This window comes from Lepus europaeus, chromosome 10 (assembly GCF_033115175.1).
Source record: "Lepus europaeus isolate LE1 chromosome 10, mLepTim1.pri, whole genome shotgun sequence".
Lineage (NCBI taxonomy): Eukaryota > Metazoa > Chordata > Mammalia > Lagomorpha > Leporidae > Lepus > Lepus europaeus.
Genome location: NC_084836.1, coordinates 68490209 through 68517885, shown reverse-complemented (window position 1 = coordinate 68517885; position 27677 = coordinate 68490209). Strand labels below are relative to the sequence as shown.

At 50.5% G+C, this 27677-nt stretch overlaps 1 protein-coding gene across 9 annotated transcripts in view; it reads left to right on the top strand.

The window, feature by feature from the left end:
* The window catches only part of SCN8A (sodium voltage-gated channel alpha subunit 8), a 103744-nt gene that overhangs the window by 47396 nt on the left and 28671 nt on the right, over positions 1 to 27677 (top strand). For 4 of the 9 annotated variants that reach the window (XM_062202205.1, XM_062202201.1, XM_062202206.1 and 1 more), the window contains exons 11-15: positions 377 to 739; positions 11992 to 12124; positions 15825 to 16063; positions 21460 to 21633; positions 23364 to 23720. In XM_062202205.1, the coding sequence (XP_062058189.1) occupies positions 377 to 739; positions 11992 to 12124; positions 15825 to 16063; positions 21460 to 21633; positions 23364 to 23720 (1266 nt within the window). Of the gene's footprint in view, positions 1 to 376; positions 773 to 4813; positions 4822 to 7287; positions 7291 to 11991; positions 12125 to 15824; positions 16064 to 21459; positions 21634 to 23363; positions 23721 to 27677 lie in introns of all 9 variants that reach the window. The other 5 variants (XM_062202207.1, XM_062202208.1, XM_062202204.1 and 2 more) reach the window with 4 other exon arrangements.

Genomic DNA, 27677 nt, shown 5'->3' with positions numbered 1-27677 from the left:
AATATCAACGCTGAGAGCGCTGTCATTCACAGCTGGTTTCCACTGGGGGTTGTACCGTTGGCAGTCACTCAGACTTCCCATGGGGAGGTTACTGAGTCGGCTTTATCACTGGGTGGGACGGGGCGCGTGATTGGCAGGAGGAGCCACACAGGGTGTGCGGTGTGAGCATCGCGGGTACCGCGTGGAGCGTGCAATGTGCGGGAGAGGGCGCGGGGTAGGGGTGTGGGAATTCCTGAATCGCTGTCCTGGTGCGCCGCCTGCATCCAGAAGTTCTACATGCACCTGTGCTCTGGTCCCTGGGCTGGGGGCTGGGCCCCGGGAGTCCAGGGACCGCTGGATCTCACATTCTCACTCTTGATCCCTCTTGCCCCTGCAGTCGCTGCTCAGCATCCCCGGCTCGCCCTTCCTCTCCCGCCACAACAGCAAGAGCAGCATCTTCAGCTTCCGCGGGCCCGGGCGCTTCCGAGACCCGGGCTCGGAGAACGAGTTCGCGGACGACGAGCACAGCACGGTGGAGGAGAGCGAGGGCCGGCGCGACTCGCTCTTCATCCCGATCCGGGCGCGCGAGCGCCGCAGCAGCTACAGCGGCTACAGCGGCTACAGCCAGGGCAGCCGCTCGTCGCGCATCTTCCCCAGCCTGCGGCGCAGCGTCAAGCGCAACAGCACGGTGGACTGCAACGGCGTGGTGTCCCTCATCGGCGGCCCCGGCTCCCACATCGGCGGCCGGCTCCTGCCAGAGGTGAAAATAGATAAGGCAGCTACCGACCACAGTGTAAGGACTTAACAGAGAGAGGTGGAGGCTAGGCATGGCGCCCGGTCCCTGGTCCCTCGGGCTGCCCTGGTTAATGCCCCCCAGCCATCTCCCTCTAACGCCCACCCCCTGGGCCCTACCCTGTGTGCTGCTGCCATTTCTTCAAGCCCCCTCTTCTCCTTCCCCTTCCCACCCTTTCTCTCCACTTGGAATTCTGTCTCTTCCCACCCCCGCTTTGATTGACAGCCTCTGTCCCCACCCCAGGCGACTTGAGAATGCCACTGCCAATGACCAAAGTCTGAGCCAGTTTGGAGCTGCCATTGCTTCTCCTGCCCCCACTTCTTCTCTCCTCCTAGGGAGACAGCTTGGAACTTAAAGATCTTATTTTTTTCCATTTAAAAAAAAAAAAAAGGTCACACGATGTGTGATTTTTTTTTTTTTCCCAAAGAGGCCAATCCATGCGTGATGTCAAGGTGGCAGGTGCGTAACCCAGAGAGGCAGGCAGGGAGAGGTGTTGGAGACCAGAGATAACTGGACCCAGACTTTTAAAGGGATTGAAATGGAGATAAAGGAAGGACGGGGAGGCCGGATGTTTGGGGGGGAGGAGATGAATTTCAGATGTAATCAGTTGCCAGGCTCTGAAGAGCTGCACATCATAGTAGCTCCACAAATTCACTCGCCTAGGGGTTTGCATCGGGGTCTCCGCCTGCTCTTGGGGAAAAGCCATCTCTGAGCCGCCCTTTAAATTCTAAGCTGTTTACACCTTTCTCTGTCCAACCTTTCAGTTCTCAGAACCTCCAAGGCCCCGATCCTTCCCACCTCCAATCCCGTAACTGCCCAGCAACCCCCCCCGCCCGCAGTGGACACCTTGGGGGCAGCATGTCCCAACACCTCAATGGGCTCTAACACAGCATGACAGCAGCCAGGCCTGTATAACCAGCATGACGCATGTGTGGAGGAAATGTTCCAGAACCATCTGTCCTTAGCGGCTGGTGACCGACTGCACAGATAAACACTCAGAAGCATTTGAGTATCTCCCAGGTGGTCCCCTCTCTTCCTACCCTTTTCTTTAAAAGCAAAAAATCTTTCTCCTTTCACTTGTATGGAGCCTTTTACAAGCTACAAATTAATTTCACTTGCATTATTTAATGTCGTCTTAAAAAAAATCCTGTAAGGCGCACCCAGTGGAAATTATTATTCCCGTTTTTGAGATGGGGAGCAGGCTCTCTGGGAGTCTGTGTTCCTTTAAGTCTGAGTTACACAGAGAGAGAGGAGAGGTAGACAGAGGGGTCTTCCATCCGCTGGTTCACTCCCCAATTGGCTGCAGCGGCCAGAGCTGAGCTGATCAGGAGCCAGGAGCTTCTTCTGGGTCTCCCACATGGGTGCAGGGGCCCAAGGACTTGGGCCATCTTCTACTGCTTTCCCAGGCCACAGCAGAGAGCTGGATTGGAAGTGGAGCAGCCAGGACTCAAACTGGTGCCCATATAGGATACCAGCACTGCAGGTGGCGGCTTTACCTTATATGCCACAGCACTGGCCCCTACCAAGTTCTTTCTGATGTCAGAGTTACCTGACACCTTAAATGTTAACTCCAATGGAGAGTGGGAAAACAGTCATTTACCTTGGAACATAGTTTATGTAGACTTTTCTGTTTTTAAGTTGTTTATTTGAAAGGCAGAGCAGGGGTAAGAGGGGGGAGGAAGGATGAGCCTTCCATTGACTGATTCACTCCCCAGGACTAGTCCAGGCTAAATCCAGGAGCCTGGAACTCCATCTGGATCTCCCACAAAGGTGGCTTGGACCCCAGTGCTTGAGCCATCATCTGCTGTCCCCCACCCCTGGGGTGTGCATTGGCAGGAAGCCAGACAGGGATCAGAGGAGCCGGGGACTCGCACACATGCAAGGTGTCCCAAACAGAAGCGTCACCTCCGCGCTATGATATTTGCCCCTTAGGTTATTTTAATATTGTAAAATTTGATTACAAATTCCAGAGTTACTAATTGCTCATCTGGCAGCCCAGGCTTCCCAGTGTAGGGAAGGCAGGGAGGCAGTGGTGACGGCTCAAGTAATTGAGTTCCTGTCACCCACCTGGGAGCTCCCAGCTCCTGGCTTTGGCCCAGCCCGGCCACAGTCATTGTAAGCATGTGGGGAGTGAACCAGCAGATGAGAGCTTCATCTCTATCTCTCTGCCTTTCAAATAAGTTAATTAAATAATTTATATTCTGTTTTTTAAAAAGAGTTATCTACTTAACTGAAAGAGAGAGATCTTGCATTTGCTGATTCACTCTCCAAATGGCCACCGCTGCCAAGCCAGCCCATGCCAAAGCCAGGAGCCAGGAGCTCCACACAGGTCTCCCACATAGCAGCAGGGACCCAAGCCCTCGGGCCATCTTCCCAGGCCATTAGCAGGGAGCTGGAACAGAAGCAGAGGAGCCAGGACTCAAAGCAGCACTTTGGTAAGGGATGCCGGCATTACAAGCAGCTCCTTAAACCACTTTACCATGATGCTGGCCCCTCAAATAAGTAAATGACTGAACATTTACATTCATGCTTAGGCTGTGCCTTCTGTCTTCAGACTCAGAATGAGCAGGACACTACGCCATTAAAGAAAAGACATCACCTCGTTCGCGTCTCCTCAGAACCAAGTCACACGCTCATTAATTACTCAGTCGTGGTTGCATGGTGTTGAGTTCCCTCAGAGTTTAGGAATTTCTATGTTTGCTTTTGGCTGAAGCAGAGCGTAAAGGGACTTTTCCCTGTGCCACCATCTCTGAGCTGGGAAAGTGGATGACGAAATCATTGCTCTTTGCTGATGGAGACGGCAGGTGCCCTTAGAAACCCAGACTCCCGCTAACCCAGAAAGCACGTCGTAGTAGCTTGCAGATGTACAAGCGTGATTGCACTTAATGCCCACAGCCCCCGCCCTGCGAGAGAGGCAGTGCTGTTCTCCACATCTTACTGAGGAGGGAACCTCGGCTGGCAGGAAGCAGTAACCTCTCCGAGAGTGCAAGGCGGGCCGTAGCATTAAGACGTGAATCCAGGCATGGAACTCCAGAGCTTTCCCCATGAGCCCTTGCATGATCTGAACAACTGGAATCCAGAATGCTCCAAAATCCAAAAGTTTTTGAGTGCTGTGTGGTGGTGCTGCAATCGGAAAATTCTATATTTGACCTCCTGTGACAGGTCATAGGCAGAACACAGGTGCACTAGCAGTGTTGTCTGAACTACACACACACACACACATTTCCTGGGCCCCATCCCCAAGACACCTCATTATGTGGATGCAAATATTCCACAATCCAAAATCTGGAACACTTCCGGTCTCAGATAGCTCAGGTAAGAGAGGTTTGGTTTGCAAGAGTTCTAAAGCCAAGCTGAATACTCGCAGGATTCTGGGAAGATAACATCACCAAGCCATTTTCTCCTCTGTTTAAAAAAAAAAAAAAAAAAAAAAAAAAAAACACCTCCGGCATAGACCTATTGTGAAGATTAAAACTCACAGGTATAAAATGAGAAGCGTATTGTATGGCCCACTCCTGGTGTTCAGAGAGCCGAGGTCCCTTCCTCTCTGGTCTTTTTCGTTCTGAGAAGCAGATGGTGGGAGTGCTGTTTGAGTTGATTGAGTTAGAGAGGGCCAGGTGTAAGAAGGAAAAATTGTTGTGCAATTATTTTAAAGCATTGAAGGAAGCCTTGAGTAAGGGAACTGATGAATGGCTAGATCTTAGGAACGCTTCTAAGACGCTGTGAGTTTTAGTTCTGTAAAGGTAACCAGCTGATAAATTTCCATTGCATACAAGCAGCTTGGGATCTTGAGGCCACTGAGCTGCCTTGGTGGTGGGCATCAGGACGCGGGTGTTCTGCAGGAGCCGCGGGCCATCGTCTCTGGGAGGAGAGGGGCTGCTCCAGATGAGGAGGTGGTGGGTCAGCGGCGAAATGCTCCCGTAAGCTCTGCATTGGAGTTCAGAGAACTGGAACAAACTACGTTTAGCTTCCAAAGTACTTGGTGAAGGTACATAGTGGCTGCTTCTGTGACTCACAGCTTTGCTCCCAGGTGCGCCGCAGGCGGAGGGGTTGGCGATACCTGCTGGCAGGTACCATATTCGTGTTCGGGGCGGTGAAGTGTTCTGGGGCCAGGTACCAGTGCCGGTTATATGATGTGAATATACCAAAATGGAGGGGTCAGCCCCAAGTGATGACAATGATGGATTTTGTGTTGTGTGCGTTTTGTCTCAATGTGTTGTTGGAAAGAAGGAAAGGAAAGGGAGGGAGGCAGGAAGGATGAGCGTTCGTCCCAGCTTCCCACCCTCACCCTGGGAGGAGGGGCTGCCAGGGACTGCCCGCCTGGCTTGGTATCCAGTGTTCTGGGGTCTCGGTGGATTAGGGTTTCCTCATACAGGTGTGTTTGTCTCTGGAGACTGTCCTGCCCCTCCCACTTGGGCGTTCTCCCACGTCTGAGTGATGTGGCAGTTTGGGTTTGGATCATTGTGGTGGTTCACTGCAGTGCACATGGGTTTGTTCTGTCTCCCCGTTAATCTGATGGATGCTCAGATGCTGCCTGTACCAATGAAAATGGCCAGCCACACACAAAACAGAACTCTGACCTCCAGCCTGCTGGGAGGCAGACCCAGATCTACAGTCAACAGACCCAGAGGCCTGCCTGTTAAGAGGCCTGCCTAAGGGAGCCAGGTGCTGGCTCTTGGGACAATGCAGGAGGCCCAGCAACCTGGGCTTGGTGACTGCTCCCTCACATTTACAATTTCTGCCCAGGGTGACTGCAAAAACCATTCTTAGGCAATCACGTGGGACACCCCACTTCTCGCTGGCCCACCTGCAGGCTTCCCCCAGGCCGCTGGCCTCAAGTCAGGACACAACGTGCAGCCTCCCCTCCTTGCCGCCTGCCTCTGAGTCTCCTCTAGGGGCTTGCTCCCTCGGTGCATGAATTATGAGCAGAGGTAGATATGTGGATCCAGAACGGATCTGTCAGGCTCTGAGTGAACCAAAGCATTGTCCTTTCCATGGGGTGGCGTTTTACATGCATCCGCACCCTCTGCATTCGGCAAACTGCAATAGTATGGTGGGTAGGCCTCAACCCAGGAGTTACCAAAGATGGCAGTCAGAAAGAGGTAGGGAAGGAGCTTCCAACCAAACAAACGATTTTCCCCTAAATCTCTTCTTGCCACGAGACTGTTGAAAAAAGAACCCGGATACCCCTTTCTAGCCGATCCCCATCCACTACCAGCAACCACTATTTTTTAAAATAGAATTTCTTTTTTATTGCTCCTCCCTCCCCACTTATTTATTTTAATTTTATCTGAAAGGCAGAGAAACAGAGCAAGACAGACATAGAGTGATCTTCCATCTGCTGGTTTATTCTTAGTCCCCAAATGCCTGCAACAAGTCAGGGCTGGGCCAGCCTGAGGCAGGAGCATGAAACTCCATCCAGGCCTCCCACATGGGTGGCAGGGACCCAAGGACATGAGCCATCAGCTGCTGCCTCCCGGGGTGCGCATTAGCAGGAAACAGGAGTTGGGAACAGAGCCTGGACTTGAGCTAAGTACTGTACGGTGGAGGGTGGGCACCCCAAACAGTGAGCTCACAGCCGTGCCACAGGCCAGTGCCTCAGGCAACCACTCCTGACTCGTGTCATCATCCATTATTTTTCTTTCCTATGTGTAGATTCAGACACTGTGTATTTTTTTTATTTAACTACTTTCATTCCATGAGATTTAAATATATATATAATGTATATATGTAAACACTTATAATATACACACACACATGCACATTCGTGTTGTGTTTTATATGCATATCATCAAGCTATATTCCTTGTTGCTAAGCGATGTTTCTTTGTATAGATATACCCCAGTTTGTTCATCTGTTCTCCTCTTGGTGGACATTTGAGTTGTTTCCAGTGTGCAGGTAATATGAGTAAGTTTTCTGTGAGCATTTGTATATAGCTTTTTGCAGATAAATGCTTTCACTTAGAGTGAATAAGTCCCTCAGGGTGAAGTTCCTGGGTTGCATAGGACATGTGTGTTTAGCTCAAGTTTTTACATGTTTTGCGTATGAGTCATTTATGAGGTCCATAATTTTTACTTTTGGTGAGGTCCAGTGTATCATTTTTTTAAAAAGATTTATTTATTTATTTGAAAGTCATAGTTAGTCATACAGAGAAGGAGAGGCAGAGTGAGTGAGAGAGAGAGAGAGAGATCTTCCGTCGCTAGTTCATTCCCCAGATGGCTGCAATGGCCAGAACTGCGCCGATCCGAAGCCAGGAGCTTCCTCCAGGTCTCCCATGTGGGTGCAGGGGCCCAAGGACTTGGGCCATCTTCTACTGCTTTCTCAGGCCACAGCAGAGAGCTGGATCAGAAGTGGAGCAGCTGGGTCTCAAACCAGCTCCCATATGGAATGCTGGTGCTTCAGGCCAGGTGTTAACCCGCTGCACCACAGCACCAGCCCCAAACTAATCTTACAACTATTATTTTGCTAGTCTTGACCTTTTTTTTGAGTGTTTTCATTTGCTTGAGTCAGCGGAGGGAGTGGTGTCTTACATCCCCTAGCACAGCCAGGAGCCTGGAATTCTGGCCAGCAGAGCCCCAGGACCTTGAACCATCATCTGCTGCTTCCTGAGATGCATTAGCAGGAAGCTGGATCAGAAGCAGAGTCACTGAGACGCAAACTAGTGCTTTGGTGTGGGCTGCAGGCATTGCAAGAACCACACGTAACCACAATGCCCACTCTAGACCTCATCCAAAGTTTGCATTTCTATTCTAGAGCCTTCATTCGTCCTCACAAGTTTTAGAAGACCTGTCAGTTCCTTCCAGAATCTGTAGTGTGGGGAGGATGAATGGCACCCTCCTACAGTCCATGAACATAGTATAGTTCTTCATGTAGTTAGGTCTTAACTTTCTCTCAGCAAAGTTGAGTGGTTCATAGCGGGGTCTTGCATATCTTTCGTAAGATGTATTCCTTGCCTTGATATTTTTTGATTCTGCCATCGAAGTATTAAAAACATTAAAATATTAAAAATATTATTTCTCAATAAAATTAAAAGTATTATTTCTCAAGTGTTTCTTGCCAAAGTGTAGAAATTCAGTTGGTCCTATGTATTGACTGTGTATCCTGTGACCCCGATAAGTTAGCATATTGGCTCTGTTAGCAGTTTTCTTAAAGTTCCATGGAGTCTTCTATGTACACGGTAGCATTGTCTATGGATAACGGCAGATGCAGTCTTTATCTTGCGTTATGCCACTAAGTAGGAGTTCAGATGCAAAACTGAATACCTGTGATGAAGGCAGGCATCATTCCTTGTTTCCAGTGTTAGCAGAGAAAGAGTTAGTGTTTCACCAGGAAGCTAGCTACAGGTTTTCATAGATGTCTCTCCTCAGATGGAAGTTGCTATGTGCTATTCTTGATTTGCAGAGAACTTGTATTATTCAGAGGTGTTGAACTTCGCTGAATGTTGTTTTTCTGCATCCATGACGTGATCACGTGCCTTTCCTCCGTTTCTCTGTCGGGGTGAGAAGTGACATTGACATTTTTCCTGAGGTTAAACCAATCACGCTTTCCTGAGAGAAACTCAGTTGTTGGTCAGGATGCATGATCCTTTGTATTTATTGCTAGATTTCATTTGCTTATAATTTGTTAGTGAGTTTGCATCTCTGTGAGGGATGTTGGTCTCACATTTTTCTTCTAATGTTTTTGTCAGGTTTGATATCAGGATTATGCGAATCTTATAAAATAAGTTGAGAACTATTCCCTCATCCTGTTTTCTGTAAGGATTTGTGTAAGATTGGTATGACTTCTTCCTTAAATTTTTGTTGGAAATCATTTGTAGAACTATCTGGGCCTGGAGTTGTTTTTTGTTTTTTGTTTTTTAATAAGGTTCGTTATTACAGTTTCTTAATTAATATAGACTAAGGTTTTCTATTTCTTCTTTTTTAAATTTTTTTTTTGACAGGCAGAGTGGACAGTGAGAGAGAGAGAGCAAGGTCTTCCTTTTAACATTGGTTCACCCCACAATGGCCACTGTGGCTGGCGCGCTGCGGCCGGCACACCGCGCTGATCCGTAACCAGGAGCCAGGTGTTTCTCCTGGTCTCCCATGGGGTGCAGGGCCCAAGCACTTGGGCCATCCTCCACTGCACTCCCAGGCCATAGCAGAGAGCTGGACAGGGAAAGGAGCAACCAGGATAGAATCTGGTGCCCCAACCGGGACTAGAACCCGGTGTGCCAGCGCCGCAGGCGGAGGATTAGCCTATTGAGCTGCAGTGCTGGCCTTCTATTTCTTCTTGGATCTGTTTTGGCAAGTTGTGTTTTGTAAGGTAGAGGGATGGCGTAAAGCTATTCACAATATATCCTTAGTATCCTGGAAATATCTGTAGGATTTGTAGTGATGTCCCCTTTTAAATAAATTAAAAAAAAAAGATTAGAGTTACACAGAGAGAGGAGAGAGAGAGACAGAGTCAGAGAGAGAGACAGAGGTGTCTTCCATCTGCTGGTTCACTCCCCAGTTGGCCACAGTGGCCAGAGTGGAGCTGGTCTGAAGCCAGGAGCCAGGAGGTTCCTCCGGGTCTCCCACGCGGGTGCAGGGGCCCAAGGACTTGGGCCATCTTCCACTGCCTTCCCAGGCCATAGCAGAGAGCTGGATCAGAAGTGGAGCAGCTGGGACTTGAACTGGCACCTGTATGGGATGCCAGCACTGCAAGCGTTGGCTTTACCCACTCCGCCACAGCACTGGCCCTCCCTTTTTAATTCTTGAAAATAATATTTCTCTTGATCAATCTTGCTAGAGAAATTAAAAGTTTGTTAATCTTTTCAAAGAATCAGCATTTCACTTTTGTGAAATGTTTTTCTGTTCACTGTTTCACTGATTTCCACTCTTGTTTTTATTATTATTCTAGAAAACTAAGATGTAGTCTAAAACAAGTCACAGAACATATTTTATTTATTTTTTTATTTATTTATTTTTTGACAGGCAGAGTGGACAGTGAGAGAGAGACAGAGAGAAAGGTCTTCCTTTTTGCCGTTGGTTCACCCTCCAATGGCCGCTGCGGCCGGCGCGCTGCAGCCAGCACACCGTGCTGATCTGAAGCCAGGAGCCAGGTGCTTCTCCTGGTCTCCCATGAGGGTGCAGGGCCCAAGCACTTAGGCCATCCTCCACTGCACTCCTGGGCCACAGCAGAGAGCTGGCCTGGAAGAGGGACAACCAGGACAGAATCCGGCGCCCCGACTGGGACTAGAACCTGGTGTGCCGGCGCCACTAGGTGGAGGATTAGCCTGTTGAGCCACGGCGCCGGCCAACAGAACAGATTTTAGTGTTCTGGAAGTTGTCATCATGTATTCCTGCTACAGCTTACTTCCATTTCTCTCTCTCTCTCTTTTTTTTTTTTTTTTTTTTTTTTTGACAGGCAGAGTGGACAGTGGGAGAGAGAGACAGAGAGAAAGGTCTTCCTTTTTCCGTTGGTTCACCCCCCAGTGGCTTCTGCGGCCGGCGAGCTGCGGCCTGCGCACCGCGGCCAGCGTACCGCGCTGATCCGAAGCCAGGAACCAGGCACTTCTCCTGGTCTCCCATGCGGGTGCAGGGCCCAAGGACCTGGGCCATCCTCCACTGCACTCCCAGGCCACAGCAGAGAGCTGGCCTGGAAGAGGAACAACCAGGACAGAATCCGGCACCCCGACTGGGACTAGAACCCCGGGTGCCAGTGCTGCAGGCGGCAGATTAGCCTATTGAGCCACGGTGCTGGCTGCTTACTTCCATTTAACACAGACAGATCATAACTACCAGCCATTAGGTCTTAGTATGAAGTTGGGGATGAACTTTTCTCTATATGTAATTTTTAAACGCCCACGCTAAAGATTATCCTATTTATCAAATAATAAGCTAATAATTTGACCATCTTTTTGACTGTTTTTTTGTTGATTTTGTTTTTTAAGCCAGACCTTTCTATTTTAATGTGTAGAATAATCGTCATTTTAAAAATATAATAGCTTTATCTGATTTATTATCTACCTGAGGACTATAGCAAAAAGTAGCTTCTCAAGGAAATATACCTTTTGATCTGAGATAATGGTTAACAAGCTATTCTTACACATACAGTGTTTATATAACAGCGCAGCCAGGAATTCCAAGGAAATCTATTCTTTTTCCAGTTTCTTTTGTAAGTCCACCAACAATCAAAATCAGCCCCTCAGCTGCATACGTGAAACAATCTGATGAGGTAAATCTCGTCGTCTGCTAGGGACTTTGTCCCATAGGCTCCTTAAAATCTTCAGAAGCGTAAGGTCAGAAGGGCTTTTTGCTGTAACTCTGCAGAGAGAAGTTTCTGCCCACAACAGCTAGGACCATTCTGGCGCGGCTCAGGGTACACTCCCGCAGCCACCTGCAAACTCTTCCCTTCTCTGTCCTCAGAGATGGCGATTACCTCTGTCCCCTCCCGACTTCCCATGGGTGACCCAGGACAGTGGAGGGTGTGGTCCCTGGAGAACCAGCCTGCGAACCACCCCCCTTAAGCCTCACACAATTTAGAATCTTCATAAAAAGCAAAGAGACACAAAGAAAGCCTTCGCCATCATCCTCCATTTCAGTATGGCCCAGGGTGGAGCATTTAAAAGCAGATGGCTTTTAAATAACTATCCGATGATGTCCCCTTGCCATTTTTCTTTGAGTGGGAATTTGAGCATTAGCTCACGAAATTGCGACAGGGCCAGATGGATGTAAATCCCTATAATTAAGCCAGCAGATTCTTCCCCTGCTTCCCTCCTGGCCAGGGAGAGGTTTGGAGTAGAACCTCCCTAGCAGCGCTCAGTGGGGTGCGGGTTTGGCATTAAAGCGGGCATTTTGTTAGTGGGACCCCGGGAAGCAGCAGATGCAGTATCCATGTGACCAGGGACTCGGCCTCTGACTGACTTTGTCACGTACGCCATGCTAGGCACGTGTGGCCTAGAGACATGGACGGGAAAACATGGGGCTGCTTCCGGTAGCGTCTTCCACCTGCTGAGCTGCGCAGGTCTTGGCCGGTCTCTCGGATTCGTTGCAGATTTGTGCAGACTTGAATAACTCGGTGTGAATTGACCACTGAGGGTGATCCATGGCCAACTGGGTTCATCTACTTCTTCTTGAAGGGACTGAGATTAAAGAAGCAGTGTTTGAAAAAAAATGCATGGATTGCCTGTCCAGCATGGCCCGGCCTCACGAGACTTCCCTCACCATGGTTTTGTTTGTTTTTGTTTTTGTTTTTAGGCTACAACTGAGGTGGAAATTAAGAAGAAAGGCCCTGGGTCTCTTTTAGTCTCCATGGACCAATTGGCTTCCTATGGAAGGAAAGACAGAATTAACAGTATAATGAGTGTTGTTACAAATACTCTGGTAGAAGGTAAGTGCGCTGGGGGTGTTGGCCGTCCACACTACTGGTGCGTAAATATGTATAGCGTGACCAATAAACCAAATCCCAACCCCTTGTCTGAGCTTTGCAAAAACGGCCCCTGGGCTTTTGACACAGATCCTACTGAGCATAGAAACCAAGACCATGAATTCTTTTCCCAAATCTAAATGCAGACAAACAAGATCTTCACCTCTGCTGCCAGCCTCGCACACAGATTGTGAGACGTTTGTGGCACAGAGGGTTGAGCGGCCACTTGCGACATCTGCATCCCATGTCGCAGCACCAGTTCCACTCTCAGATGCTTCCTTCCAATCCAGCCCCCTGGTAATACGCCTGGGAAGGTAGCAAGAGATGCCCTGAGTGCCTGGGCCCCTGCCACCCTATAGGAGAACGAGATGGAATTCCAGGTTCCTAGTTTTGGCTTGGCCCATCCCCAGCTGTTGCAGGTATTTGGGGAGTGAACCAGTAGATGGAAGAGATTCTCCCTCCCTCCCTCCCTCCCTCCCTCCCTCCCTCTCTCTCTCCCCCTCCCATTTTGTCTTGCAGATAACTCAGTTTTTTTAGAAAATGAGAGAGACTTAAAAAAACTATAGCGATAGAAATGATGGAGTTGCCCTGTGGCCAAGCCCCAAAACACAGCCTTCCTCTTTTCCCTTTGTAACTCCTTCACAGCCTTTTGATTTTTCTCTTCAGGAGAAATGTGCCGTGCGTGTTGATTGCACCTAATTCTGTCTCTCTTCAAACACCCCCACATCTCCATAAATATATTTAATGTGTGACTAGGCAGGTGGCGGCCCCTCTTGTCCCAGACGCTCGGTGCCACGACAGAAAAGCAGCCGCAGTGGAAACGAGTACGTGCGTGGTGACACCAGCGTTGGTGCCTGCGTTCTTGGCGCAGCAGACCTTCCCTGAGCAAAGAGCTGCCCTCCCTCCCGTGGGGGCTTGCAGCCCGGGCTTCTCTTGCCTTAACTGGGTAGTAAACTCAGCAGCTGGGCTGTCTCACAAGATCATGGCTGATTCTGCGTGCGTCCCCTTTCCTCCAAGCCACAGAGGTTCAGCTGAGTGGTCCCGCTGTGGGTTCGTCAGACACCCAGGCCATCCCAGTGACAGCCAGAGGCCTTCAGATGGGGAAACTCAAAATTATCCTGGTGTCATTTCAGCCCGACACCACTCCCACTCCATACAGAGGAGGGGGCGGGAATCCCTCAACAGGAGCTCCCTGGGGCTGTTTATACTCCCCACAAATGCACAAGAAATAAGATCACAATTGCACTGATCTTGTGAAACTATGGAGCACAAAGAATACAGAACTCAGGCTTCCAGCTGCCTGACAAGCTCCAGTCTTTGCCGTTTTCTTTTGCTCCCGTTGAGGTCTTTGTCCAGTAGAGCCTCTTCCAGCTTGGCCACTGAGCCTCGGAGAGTACAGACAAATAACTACAGATCGCAGAATTCCAAGCTAAGAAACCCTAGCTCAAGAACCGCAGCTAATTCTGTCACTCACTTGGAGACGGACACAGGATTCCTCCCGGGTATTTATGGCAGTTGAGAAAGCGAAACCCACAGCCTCTAACGGGTACATGTTGTTATTGCTGGAGACATCAGGACGGGAGAGCCGTGCTGCAATGCAATGGTTGTTGGTTGCTACGCTGGCTGGCAAAGGGAGTTGTCTGGACTCTCGCCAAATTGAACTTGGCCGCTTTTGGAGCAGTGGGGAGTGTTGGCGCTGCAAAGGTCCCTTTGGGGGGCCTTGGAGCTCCCCTCCCTCTGCTGAATTGGATACCATTGGGGCATTTTAAAAATTTTCTCCTTCTTCTGCCCATCCTCCTCTTGGTCTTTCTCTCCTGCTGGCAAGGAGTGGCTGGACTCAGGGACATGAGGAAGGATGTATTCCTCTTTAACTGTTGGTCCCAGGCTTGCTGCAACATTAAAAGCCAACGTTAAACAGTGAGGAAGCTCTGATGTGATTTCAACCCAGAGTCCAGAAGAATTCTTTTTTAAAGCCAAAGAAGCAGGCTCCTGCTTACCAAAGAAGCCACAGTGGAGAATTCTAGAATCCTGCAAATAAATGAGAATTGTTGCAGACATGTTCACCGTGATCCAATAACCTCGGGAGCACCACAGCCGGCAGAGCCATTTGCCTTGGGGTTTGCTCAGCGGGCCAGGGCTGGGACGCGGGCACAGAGCCACACAGCCAGGGAGGAGGAGCAGTGAGGGCACTCGGAGCAGGGACAGCTCCATCCTCAGTGCCTGGTAGATGCGTAAAACGTGAATGGAATGGAGCAAAGCACCTGCCCAGGGAGAACTGGGGGCCTCCCTGCTCTGCCTTCGTGCAGAAGACAGATGACCCCCCCCCAAAAACAACTTCAGGACGTCCGAGACATACAGGGTGTTGTCCGTGAGAGCGGTCCCAAAGCCCTGGACAGCCCCATCTGCTAACCCAACTGCCCACTGCAGGCACAGGGCGCGGGGAGTGGTTCTCAAAGGTTGTCTTCCCCCAGCTGCTGGTGGGGCTGGCCCCTGCAGCGCCACGTGGTCTCACTTTGTGTGGGCCACGCCGCATCACCCCAAGGGTCCTCCTCTTCTCCGCATGCGTGGGTTAGAAATACCCCAGTCCCCCTGAAGGAATCTCCCGAGCGCCTCGGGGCGTGGGAGATCCCCTGCCTGACGGTTCACTGTCAAACAGTACGATGGTGTCCGCACAGTCAGAGCCTCAGCAGACCCCAGGGGAGGAGAACCGGGTTCCCAAATATGTACTGTAAGAATTTATAGAAATAAGAGAACCTTTGCATTTTCTTTTTTGGGGCAGGGGGGAGAAAACTAAATTTACCTTGGAGAAAGAGGGATCCTATGAGGAAGCAGCCAAAGCGAATTCTCCTTCACAGACCTCCTTTTCCCACGCAGACTCCCACGTGGCGCTTGCCGTGGCCCTTCCATCCCGGAAACCAAGGCAACCGTTTTCCTAGCAACCAGGGAGCCAATCAGAATGCCCAGCCCAATCACCCCGTCTAAAATAAAGCCATCACCTGGGCACCATCCAGCTGGCTGGGAGAAGGGAAGGTAGACTAAGACAGCTGTCTTCTTCTCGGTAAAATGTTAGGAGTTTGTACCAAAAAAAAAAAAAAAAAGTGTTTGTTTGTTTGTTTCTCACTTCACTTGAAAGTCAGTGAGACACAGACGGACTGAGAGATCTTCTATCTGTTGGTTCACTCCCCCAGTGCCGGGCCAGGCCAAAGCCAGGAGCCTGGAACTCAGTCCGGGTCTCCCTCGTGGGTGGCAGGGAGCCAGCCACCTGAGCCAGGCTCCCACGATGTACGTGGGCAGGAAGCAATCAGGCACTCTGATAATGGAATGCAGGCATTCCGAGCTGTGTATTGACCATTGCGCCCCCTGCTGTATAAACATCTCGCTTACTCCTCAGTCAAACCCATGGAACCTCCTTCAGGGAGCTTATAATTTAGTCTCGGAACCTACAAAGGGTTGAAGCCAGGTTAAGCCCAGGGAGTCAGGCTCAGAGGCCAAGCTCCTAACCTGGGGACTGGAGATCCCTATAACTGAGGGTCAAGTTCTCCTACAGCTACTTCATTCTCAACATTGAAACAGCAGTGGCGGTGGCCAGGGAGGCCCGGCCTGGGTCTCCTGTGTTTTTCTCACTGTGATTGACAGCTATCTTTTTGTTCTTCACTCACTACAGAGCTGGAAGAGTCCCAGAGAAAGTGCCCGCCATGCTGGTACAAATTTGCCAACACGTTCCTCATCTGGGAGTGCCACCCATACTGGATAAAACTAAAAGAGATCGTGAACTTGATAGTCATGGACCCTTTCGTGGACTTAGCCATCACCATTTGCATTGTGCTGAACACACTGTTCATGGCCATGGAGCACCACCCTATGACACCGCAGTTTGAACACGTCTTGACTGTAGGGAATCTGGTAAGTGGGTCGTGCTGTGGACACATTCCACCTGCAGCACGCCTCTCCCTGCTCCTCCACTCTTGAGCTTGATGGAAGCAGACATATCCCACATAGGCCTGGCACCGCTCAGCTGTTTCCTGCTTCTGCAGAACTTTGAAGGTGTCATGGAAGAGCTGTTGGCAGGGAACCGACCACGGTGACAGAATGAGAGGTGCGGCACAGTGGCTTGGTTTCAACCGCTGAGCCAGGGACTTCTGGATTTTTTTTTTCTTTTCTCATTCTGGTTCTTAAATGGATTCCTGCAAATTGCTCCAGCAAATCCCTCCCTCCTTTACCTTAATTAAGAACCACTGCAAAACAGGGAGCTCCTAGTACATTCACTGGTAGCCCCGTGCGTGCCCACACCGTCATCTCTTCATTATCCAGATGGGAGCTATTTGTGAGAAATTGAAAATTCTATTCCAACTTCTGGGCCATCACCCAGCTTCTGCTATTAGTCGATATGGGCCAGGCTTATTTTAACGTTAGCTGAAGTCATACTTTTAATTTGTCATATCATTTAGAATCATGCAGTTTCTGAAGAATAGATTATACAGTGTGTTCCAGAGTCAAATAGTTGTGAGTTGAGCATTGTTTGTGTTCCTTCTTTAGTACAAAAATCAGGAGTTCATTGAGTTTTGATGGGTTGAATAATTGGCTGATTGAATTTTTGTTAAGATTTATTTATTTATTTATTTATTTATTTTAAAGAGTTACAGAGAAGCAGAAGCAGAGAGAGAAGGGTCGGGCTGGGGAGTCTTCCATCCGCTGGTTTACTCCCCAAATGGCCGCAGCAGCTGGAGCTGTGCCAGTCTGAAGCCAGGAGACAGGAGCTTCCTCCAGATCTCCCATATGGGTGCAGGGGCCCAAGGACTTGGGCCATCTTCTACTGTTTTCCCAGGCCATAGCAGAGAGCTAAATCAGAAGAGGAGCAGCCAGGACTCAAACTGGTGCCCATATGGGATGCCGGTGCTGCAGGCAGCAGCTTTACCCGCTACACCACAGCGCCAGCCCTGGCTGATTGAATTTCGATGGTTGCTAGAGTTGTTTGAATGCTGAGGGTCTCATGGCATTGATGGGATTTCCATAGGCTGCAGAGTTAATTGGGCCAAGTCCTCTAGGTCATTCTGGGCCTTGTTCTTCCCCAGGAGTCACAGCCTGGTGTCTTCAGGCCTAGCTGTTGCCATTTCCTTTGAGTAGGATCTCTGCCCAGTGCCAGTGTGTGTGCGCTCGCGCGCGCGCTCTCTCTCTCTCTCTCTCTCTCTCTCTCACACACACACACACACACACACACATACACACACACACACACCCCTGAGTCCTGGAGACACTTACAAAGCATTGCAACATCATTGCTAGTTCGAATTCTGAAAGCACAGACCCTGCACCCAATTAGGTCTTGTAATGTTCTCTGGCACCCGTCCTAGATGGTTCTGCACTCCTTCCCATCTGGGGTTGGGGACCTGCCCCAGCCTCACTGCCGCCCCGCGAGACACCTGCCGTCTCCAGAACACACTGCTCCCACAGGCTGCCCGGCCCCGTAGCAGTGCCTGTGGGTGGGCGCACTGTGTGATGCCTGACGCTGGCACAGGGCCTGGGCCACAGAGTCGAATCTCAAGCCCATCGTAATGCTCCCACATATAAGCTTCATACTATTAGCCAGGAGTTAAAGCAGTGAGAAATGTGACATCATAAACTGTGTTGCTGATGGTGGCATTTTCCCCGGAGAGCTGGGTTTTTCCTCTAAGTCTCTGCTCGTCCTCGCTCATCACAGAATCAGTCCTTGCTTCCTATGGTGTTTTGGGAGGCCTTGCTGTCCAGCGGCAGCTACTATGCCCTCGGACCAGGCTGGCTCACAGTGATATGTTTCCCTGTCTTAAAAAGGCATGGAGGGGCCAGAGCTGTGGCATAGCTGGTAAAGCACCACCTGCAGTGCCAGCATCCTATATGGGCGCCAGTTCGAGTCCCGGCTGCTCCACTTCCGATCCAGCTCTCACTATGGCCTGGCAAAGCAGTAGAAGATGGCCCAAGTCCTTGGGTCCCTGCACCCACGTGGGAGACCCGGAATAAGTTCCTGGCTCCTGGCTTCGGATTGGCACAGCTCCAGTCATTGCGGCCATCTGGGGAAATGGAAGACCTCTCTCTCTGTCTCTACCTCTTTCTGTAAGAAAGAGAGGTCTTCTATCCGCTGCGTCACTCCCCAGTTGGCCCACGCAGGTGCAGGGGCCCAAGGATTTGGGCCATCTTCTACTGCTTTCCCAGGCCATAGCAGAGAGCTGGATCGGAAATGGAGCAGCTGAGTCTCAAACCAGCATCCATATGGGATGCCAGCACTGTAGGCAGTGGCTTTACCGCCACGCCACAGCGCCGGCCCCATGAATAAATCTTTTAAAAAGGAAAAGAAAGAAAGCCAGAAAAGTCTCAGGCCAGTAGGGATGAGTTGGTCACCCTGCCCCCGGCGAGTGAGTTATTCATCGTGACCACTGTTTTTTTCAGGTCTCCACTGGCACTTCCTGAGCTCTGGGGGAGGGCCCGCCATAGAACAGGAGCCCCCATTCCAAGAATACTGCGAGGACCGTGCCACACCCTGGTTACTCCCAGTGAAGCCCACACTGTGCAGATGCAGTTAATGCAGAAGGAGGGGTACTGCTGCAGCCCCAGGGCAACCCCCAAGCAAAGCATCCCAGGGCACCGGCTATGAATTCAGAATGTTCTATTAAAACAGGGTCTCGATTGATATGTAGTCTCAAGACCCTTTTAATCTCTTAAAAGAGCTAAAGAGCGGCCGGCGCCGTGGCTTAACAGGCTAATCCTCCGCCTTGCGGCACTGGCACACCAGGTTCTAGTCCCAGTTGGGGCACCGGATTCTATCCCGGTTGCCCCTCTTCCAGGCCAGCTCTCTGCTGTGGCCAGGGTGTGCAGTGGAGGATGGCCCAAGTGCTTGGGTCCTGCACCCGCATGGGAGACCAGGAGAAGCACCTGGCTCCTGGCTTCGGATCAGCGCAATGCGCCGGCCGCAGTGGCCATTGGAGGGTGAACCAACAGCAAAAAGGAAGACCTTTCTCTCTGTCTCTCTCTCTCACTATCCACTCTGTCTGTCAAAAAAAAATAAAATAAAATAAAAAGAGCTAAAGAGCTTTGGTTTATGTGGGTTATATCCACTGATATTCACTTTTTGAATGATCTCCATGATAATGATCTCTGATTAAGAGATCATTTAAAAGTATCCACTTATTTATTTTTAAATCACCCATTACGCATTGAACATAAATAACACATATGGAAAAAAATTATATCTAAGACAAAGACAGAAGTATGGGAGGATTTGCCATTTTTGCAAATCCCTTTCGGGTCTTTTGTGTGTGTGTGTGTAAGATTTATTTATTTTACTTGAAAGTCACAGTTATACAGAGAGAAGGTGAGGCAGAGAGACAGAGAGAGAGATGTCTTCCATCTGCTGGTTCACTTCCCAAATAGCCACAATGGCCAGAGCTGAGCCGATCCGAAGCCAGGAGCCAGGAGCCCCCTCAGGGTCTCTCATGCGGGTGCAGGGGCCCAAGGACTTGGGTCATCTTCCACTGCCTTCCCAGGCCATAGCAGAGAGCTGGATCAGAAGTGGAACAGCTAGGACTCGAACCGGCGTCCATACAGTTGCCAGCACTGCAGGCAGCAGCTTTACCCACTACGCCACAGCGCCGGCCCCATTGGGTCTGTTTTAATAGGAGATAACTAGACCCCCTTCCCTGCTTCTGCACTTAGTCCATCATGTAGGGAGAAAAGCTGGCCTCATACGGATATGTAGTGGGAAAGGGGAGGACCGGCGAGGGTCTTAGGGCCCCCAGGGACCCTCAACTGCCCTTCGAGAAGAGCTAGAACATAAATTCTCAAGTGAGTATTTGACGACAGTCCTGTGTGATTGCTAATACATCACTTTTCCTTCTTCCTTCTTCCTTCTCCAAAAGCATCATCATAGTACAAATGAGAGCGGCCCCCTAGGGATAACCTTAGACCCACTCTTTAAAAAAAAAGATTATTATTTATTTATTTGAAAGGCTTCTCCCTTACAGAGAGACAGAAAAAGAGGTCCTCCATCCGCTGGTTCACTCCCCAATTGGCCGCAATGGCCGAAGCTGCACCCATCCAAAGCCAGGAGCCAGGAGCTTCTTTCGAGTCTCCCAAGCAGGTGCAGCGGCCCAAGGACTTGGCCATCTTCTACTGCTTTCCCAGGCCATAGCAGAGAGCTGGATGGGAAGTAGAGCAGCTTGGACTCAAACCGGCGCCCATATGGGATGCTGGCACTGCAGGCAGCAACTTTACTCAAAACACCACAGCACCGGCCCCTCTTCTATGATTTTGAATGAGAGACCCCACAGCATATATCTAGGCTTCATAAAACACGTAATAAGTCAGGAATAATACTGTATTTTTCTGTTCCAATTATAATACTATGAGTAAGCTTGTTTTTTTGTTTTTAACATAGACATTCCTGGCACACACCTACAAATAACTGCCAATCCTTTAAGTCATCCAGGTGGTATTGTTCTTGCTTGGTATATGTTTTTTTAGGATTTAATCATTGTTTGAAAGGCAAAGTTACAGAGAGAGTTCTTTCATCGGCTGATTCATTCCCCCAAATGACCACAACGGCCAGGGCTGGGCCAGGCTGCAGCCAGGAGCCAGGAACTCCAACCAGGTCTCCCACATGGATGGCAGGAGCCCAAGCACTTGGGCCATCTTCTATTGCTTTCCCGGGTGCATTAGCAGGGAGCTGGATGGGAAGTGGAGCATCCAGGACTCGGCCTGGCCCCTAATGGGATGCTGGCATTGCAGGCAACGGCTTAAACCCACTGCACCACAATGCTGGCCCCAAATGTTTTTCTGATTTTTCTTTGCAACAGTGTGAATTGAGTGGTTCTGGCAACAAAAAATGGGGACACTGGGGCTGGGGCTTTCATTCAAGATGCAAGTGAGTTTCCAGCTCATAGAACCATCGTGTTTGAGGAGGCGGGGTGCTGTTTCCCCCCAACTCCAGCCATTGCTCGGGATACACCTATGTCAGATTCTGATCGTCTACCCAGAAATAGGCACACCCTGTCAATTACAAACTCTTTCAACTTTTATTAATATTTTTTAATTCCAAGGAGTAGAAAAGAGAGAAATAAAGAGACTTTCCCACCTCCCGTGGGGCGCTTGGGGTGGGGACCCAGGTATCAGTTAAAGTCAGATGCAGAGTTTAACCACGGCTGGCCCGTGAGCTTTCTCGGACGTGCTGTGTTCAAAGAGAATGACAGAGGTGTTCTTTTCTCTATTATCTCTCTCTCTCTCTCTCTCTCCTTCCGCCCACCCCCGTCCCCCTTGTCCCACCCCCTCTTTAGGTTTTCACTGGAATTTTCACAGCGGAAATGTTCCTGAAGCTCATAGCCATGGACCCCTACTATTATTTCCAAGAAGGTTGGAACATTTTTGACGGATTTATTGTGTCCCTCAGTTTAATGGAACTGGGTCTAGCGGACGTGGAGGGGCTTTCGGTGCTGCGATCTTTCCGATTGGTATTCCATATTTCTCCACTTTCTTTCACTATTGCTAGCTTGCAGCTACTAGAAAGAGTTTGTGTATAAGTTAGCTTGATGAGTCCTTAACGCCCTTACCCTGTAATTCTCCTCTCGATTCCGCTTGGCTGTTTGGAACTGGCTTGGCTACTACTAAAAATCCTGACAGCATTCCCGCTGACCACCTAACGTAGAAGTTTGTTTTAAGACTCTGTAAGCAAACGGGAATGACTTTAGGATGCAAACAATGCTTAGAGATAACGCTTATTCTAGAAGCCGAAGGAGGATTCCCACAGGCCTTGCGTTGGTAGTCTGGTTTGATTTCCCGGGGAACCGTTGCCGTATCTGTCTCCCTGGAATGGCAATGGTCACTCTCCCATTCCTTGCTGCTCTGTCATCGTAACCCCTTCCAGAAAATCAGAATCAAATCATATTTTTTAACATTATGTTGAAATGGATTGTCATGTGGTGTGGCCTTATTTTCCGTATTATTAGCTAAGAAGGATTTATTATTATTATTAATATTAATGTATTTGAAGGAGGCCTGGGCCTGGGCTGGTTGAGTCCCTGGAGAAGCTCCAGGCTTCTTCAGGCTGCCCACTCAGACCAAACTCCCTGCTGCTTGCTGGGTGGCAGAGCTGGCTTAGGTCTCTCCAGCCTCCTGGGAAAGCACCCAGCCCCTTGCAACACCGATGAGCAGTTCTGAGAGAGAATCGGAACAGAGGGCCACTTTATAAAACGCACCAGTGTCACTTGTTCCGGGTCGCAGACAGCATCTGGCTGATTTCTGGAACCTCCGCACACTGTTCCATGGCTGCGATCCAGCCCACTTTTTAAGAATAGTTTTCATTATTTCAGTGACAAGAAGGGAGGGTTGAGAGATAAAGCCTTAGAACAAATATGCTCATTGACGTACAAACCGGTCAGGGAAAGGGAGACAGGCGACCCCAGTAAATGTCGAACTCAGATGGAAGACTCTGATTTTCAAACAGAGGAGAAACGCTCCAGGCAGCGCTGTTGTCTTCTACCAAAATCCTTGTCACCCTGTGTATCAGCTATGTGTTAACCCGCAGTATCTGCCATAACCATTGGCTGAGCCACCGTGGCCTTTCACGCTCCGCCAGGCCATTAGCCAAGGCCTCGTAGTCACCGTGGCAGAGTACATGCCCTCTGAGTTAGTGACGGTATTGGCCCTTTTCCTGAGAAGTTTGAGCTTGTGGCCCTCCCCCCGATCTAGAACTCTGCTTTTTCCTCCACGTTATCCCGAGCATGTCACGCACTTTCAGATCAGCTGCTGGGGTTATGTACTGGCAAGCAAAAGGGAGACATTGCAAATTTTTTTGAAATGCTTGCTTTTTAATTTTTTTTAAAGAGACAGATGACTTTTTGCCCTACTCCCCTTCGACAAGGCCGTTGAGAAGGCCAGGGCCCGCCAGCTGGGAGAGGATGTGTTCACATTTAGGTTCTGGGATTTAAGGTCCATGTAATCCCAGGAGGTTGGAGGCAGCATCCCTGCCTCCTACTTGTAAATGTTTCGCTTCCTATGAAACTCATCGGTTTTCCCTTACCTAAGTTCTCCCCGCTTGAGCCTGAGCCAGTCAGCAACATCCTGGGACTCTTCCCGACACTGCAGCTTTTACCAGTCTAGTCGTCTTTGTTTTCCCGCGTGCTGAGAGAGTGCATCGACTGGCATTTAGCATCCCTCCTCTTGTCTCCTTCTTCTCCCTTAGCTTCGAGTCTTCAAGTTGGCCAAGTCCTGGCCCACGCTGAACATGTTGATCAAGATTATTGGGAATTCCGTGGGCGCCCTGGGCAACCTGACCCTGGTGCTGGCCATCATAGTCTTCATCTTTGCTGTGGTCGGGATGCAGCTCTTCGGGAAGAGCTACAAGGAGTGCGTGTGCAAGATCAACCAGGACTGCGAGCTGCCCCGCTGGCACATGCATGATTTCTTCCACTCCTTCCTCATCGTCTTCCGGGTGCTGTGCGGGGAGTGGATCGAGACCATGTGGGACTGCATGGAGGTGGCCGGCCAGGCCATGTGTCTCATCGTCTTCATGATGGTCATGGTGATTGGCAACTTGGTGGTTAGTACAGACCTTGTGCCTGTTTTGGTTCTCCACCCTTGGCCTGGAAGCCCCTCCCTCAACCTCCAGCCCCGCCCCCAGCCCCCTCCGTCTCCTGCTTTCCCTGTCTATTGATTTTTTCCTTCTTGCCCAGCCCCCAGGGGACCCTAAGGTACAAGTGAGGGGGAGGAGCCCAGTGCTTACAGAGCTCCGATTCATGACCCCCCCCCACACACACACACACTTTTCACAATTAGAACACCAACAAACCTGAGTAGAAGTCAAGAGACCTTCCTTCCCCGAGATCACACGGCTGCCGTTGTGTGCACAGGGTGTGCACTTGAAGTTGAACTTCAAAGTCTGCTCTTGGAGCTCCAAAAAAAACCCCTTTTACCCAAACCAGATAATCTTGACTTAGGCACTGCTGACGTCCTCGGCTGGATAATTCTCCACTGTGGGGCTTTCCTGGGCGTTGTAGGATTTAGCCCTACCCGCTGGATGCCATTAGCGTCACCCACGCTGGGACAACCAGAAATGTCTCCAGACAGTGCCCAAAGGCCCCCTGGGGAGCACAGGCTGCCTTCCAGTGAGAACCACTGATCACTGATCCAAATCATCTTTGGGTTTGTATCTGTGTAAATGGCAGGTCAGTTCCTGGCTATGTTTGGGTCAGTGCGCCCGCTGTCTTCTACCTGGAGAGCCAGCCTCGGGGACGCAGCACCTTGTCGAAGCGCGATCCAGGGACCAGCAGCCGTGAGCTGTGGACTCTGAGGCCCCACCCAGAACTCCCTACTGACTCAGACACTGCATTTCCGACAGGGTCCCCAAGGGATCCGTGTGCACACCACCGTTGGAGGAGTCTCCATCTCGCAGTGCAGGCCTCCAGGTCCCCTTGCAAGCATAGAGCAAGGAGAACTGAGAGAGGGCGGGCTTAGGCAACCCTGGCAGGCTCATCCACTTCATTTCATCCCCCTTTTCTGCCGTAAAGAAGCCAGGACAGGGTTCTCCTCGCCAGCCCTGGCTCGCCTAATGCTTTCATTTGACCTATAAAAATAACCGTCATGATGGTTCTCTCTTATTAAAAATGTTTTATGTATTTGAAAGTTTGTAGAGAGACACAGATAGGAAAAGGGAAGGCTCTTCCATCTTGATTCACTCCCCAAATGCCCGTGATGCTCGAAGCTGGGGCAGAAGGTGGGACCAAAAGCTCAATCCAGGTCTCCCATGTGGGTGGCAGGACCCCAGTCCCATGATCCATCCCTGCTGCCCCCCCAGGGTGCACGTATTAGCAGGAAGCTGGAGTCAGGAGTGGAGCCAGGTGTCATGGGTGCTCTCGATGTGAGATGTGGGTGTCCTAACTGGCATCCGAATCCCACCAAGCCAAACCCTCGCTGCTTCTCTAATTCCTCCCATTCTGCATCCCCAGCACCCTGTCCCTCGGCCCCGATCTCTCTGGGCTTCTCACTGCTTCGGTGAATCCACCCCCTGCCTCCTGGTGGGGTGCCGTCACATTTCCTCGCCTGACCTCTCTACTTGGCTGCGCTCAGCTGTCTCGGGATGCCCCCGCAGTGTCTGTCCCCAGACACCTGAACCCAGGACAAAGCGCGTCTCTCCCCTGGGCCCCCGTGATGCTGTTCCAGGCCCTTCTTTGTCCCATCCCTCCGGTGTATGGCTTGGGATGTACCTTCATTTAGGAGGGAGGGAGGGAGGGAAAGAGCGAGAGAGAGAACACGTGCTCTTAATCAGTGGTTCACTTAATCCGGGCCGCCCCCACCTCTACCTCGCATATGAATACAGTTTATAAAGTTTAGGGGGAAAAAAGCCACATCCCAAGCCCTATATCAGATCTGCTGAATCAGAATCTCTTCAAGGTAGGCCAAGGGAATAGGTATTGTTGTTGTTGTTATTGTTATCATTATTATTATTATTATTATTATTATGAGAGAATGCCTACCCCCTGGTTCACTCCCCAGCCAGCAATGCCTGAATGCCTGAGCCTGGGCCAGGCCGAAGCCAGCAGCTGGGAACCCCATCCAGATCTCCCACATGGGTGCCAGGGATCCAGCTACCTGAGCCGTCACCTGCTGCCTCCCAGAGTCTGCATTAGCAGGAGGCTGGACTCAGAACCCGAGCTTACTGTTGAACCCAGGAGGTCCCCAGGCATCTTGACTGCTCGGCCACATGCTGAGCACCCCCCCCCCCCCAGAGAGGAAATATTTCTTTGTAACGAACAGCCACCCCCAGCAGGTTCTTCCGTATGCTAGGGTTTGGTGTTGTTACTGCCTGGTCCAAACTCTTACCAGTTCATACCTGCAGCAGCCCCCTAACTCACATAGCTGGTGGGAATGGCTATCTCAAATCCCTGTCGTCATGTGCGACTCCTTTATCCAAGAACCAATAGTGGATCCAATTAGATAAATTCCTGTCCCTCAGCGTGGCCTGCAAAACTGTCTCGAATTCACCCCAATTCCACCAGCCACATTCCTTTGAATAAATGCCCTAGAGAATCCAAATACTCACGGGTCGTGTGTCTGCCACCTTGCCCTTATGTTATTTCCGCCTCAAATGCATACCTTCCTTTCCTTCCAAAGTATGACAAAGCACCAAGTGTCAATCAAGAAGTGACTCCCGGCCGGTGCTGCAGCTCAGTAGGCTAATCCTCCGCCTTGCGGCGCCAGCACCCCGGGTTCTAATCCCGGTTGGGGCGCCAGATTCTGTCCCGGTCGCCCCTCTTCCAGTCCAGCTCTCTGCTATGGCCCGGGAAGGCAGTGGAGGATGGCACAAGTCCTTGGGCCCTGCACCCACACGGGAGACCAGGATAAGCACCTGGCTCCTGGCTTCGGATCAGCGCAGTACGCCGGCCGCAGCGGCCATTGGAGGGTGAAGCAACAGAAAAAGGAAGACCTTTCTCTCTGTCTCTCTCTCTCACTGTCCACTCTGCCTATCAAGAAAAAAAAAAAGTGACTCCCTTCCACTCTCCAAGATTATGTCTTAAGAACCGTAATGAATTTTGATGTTCATGGTAGTTAAAATGAATATGGAGAAAGAAAGCATATGTTTGAACGCCTGGCGCTTGACTATGCAAGAGAACAAGGAAGCAGCTGTGTTGCTAAGGCTGCTTCATTTTTGTAAATTTAGGTAAACAAGGACAGAGGAAGGGGGGGGGGGGGCGGTCTCCCATCCGCTGGTTCACTTCCCACATGTCCACAACGGCCCAGAACTGAGCCAATCTGAAGCCAGGAGGAGCCTTCTCCCAGGTCTCCCACACGGGTGCAGGGGCCCAAGCACCCAGGCCATTGTCCACTGCTCTCCCAGGCCACAGCAGAAAGCTGGATGGGAAATGGAGCAGCCAGGACCAGCCCATATGGGATGCTGGCACTGCAGCAGTGGCTTTACCCGCTATGCCACAGCGCCAGCCCCAAGGACAGTGCAGTCTTAAGACAGCATGAAGAGTTTCAGTTCTACCTTCTTGGTTTGTTGTGTGAAAGGCTGGCTCTCCTAGCCTCATGGGCCCAAAGTACTTGGTATGCGCCTGCTCTCTTGGACACAACCCTCCCCCACCCCCAATAATTCATATCCATCATTTTTTAAAAAATTTTTTGACAGGCAGAGTGGACAGTGAGAGAAAGAGACAGAGAGAAAGGTCTTCCTTTGCCGTTGGTTCACCCTCCAGTGGCCACCGCGGCGCCGGCCATATCCATCATTTTCATTTTATTTGGGGGCCATTTTCCCCAAAATAAATACAACCCTTGCTATTTTTTTCTGGTTGTAAAAGAAGTAATAATGGCCAGCGCCATGGCTCAATAGGCTAATCCTCCGCCTTGCGGCGCCGGCACACCGGGTTCTAGTTCCGGTCAGGGCGCCGGATTCTGTCCCGGTTGCCCCTCTTCCAGGCCAGCTCTCTGCTATGGCCTGGGAGTGCAGTGGAGGATGGCCCAAGTGCTTGGGCCCTGCACCCCATGGGAGACCAGGAGAGGC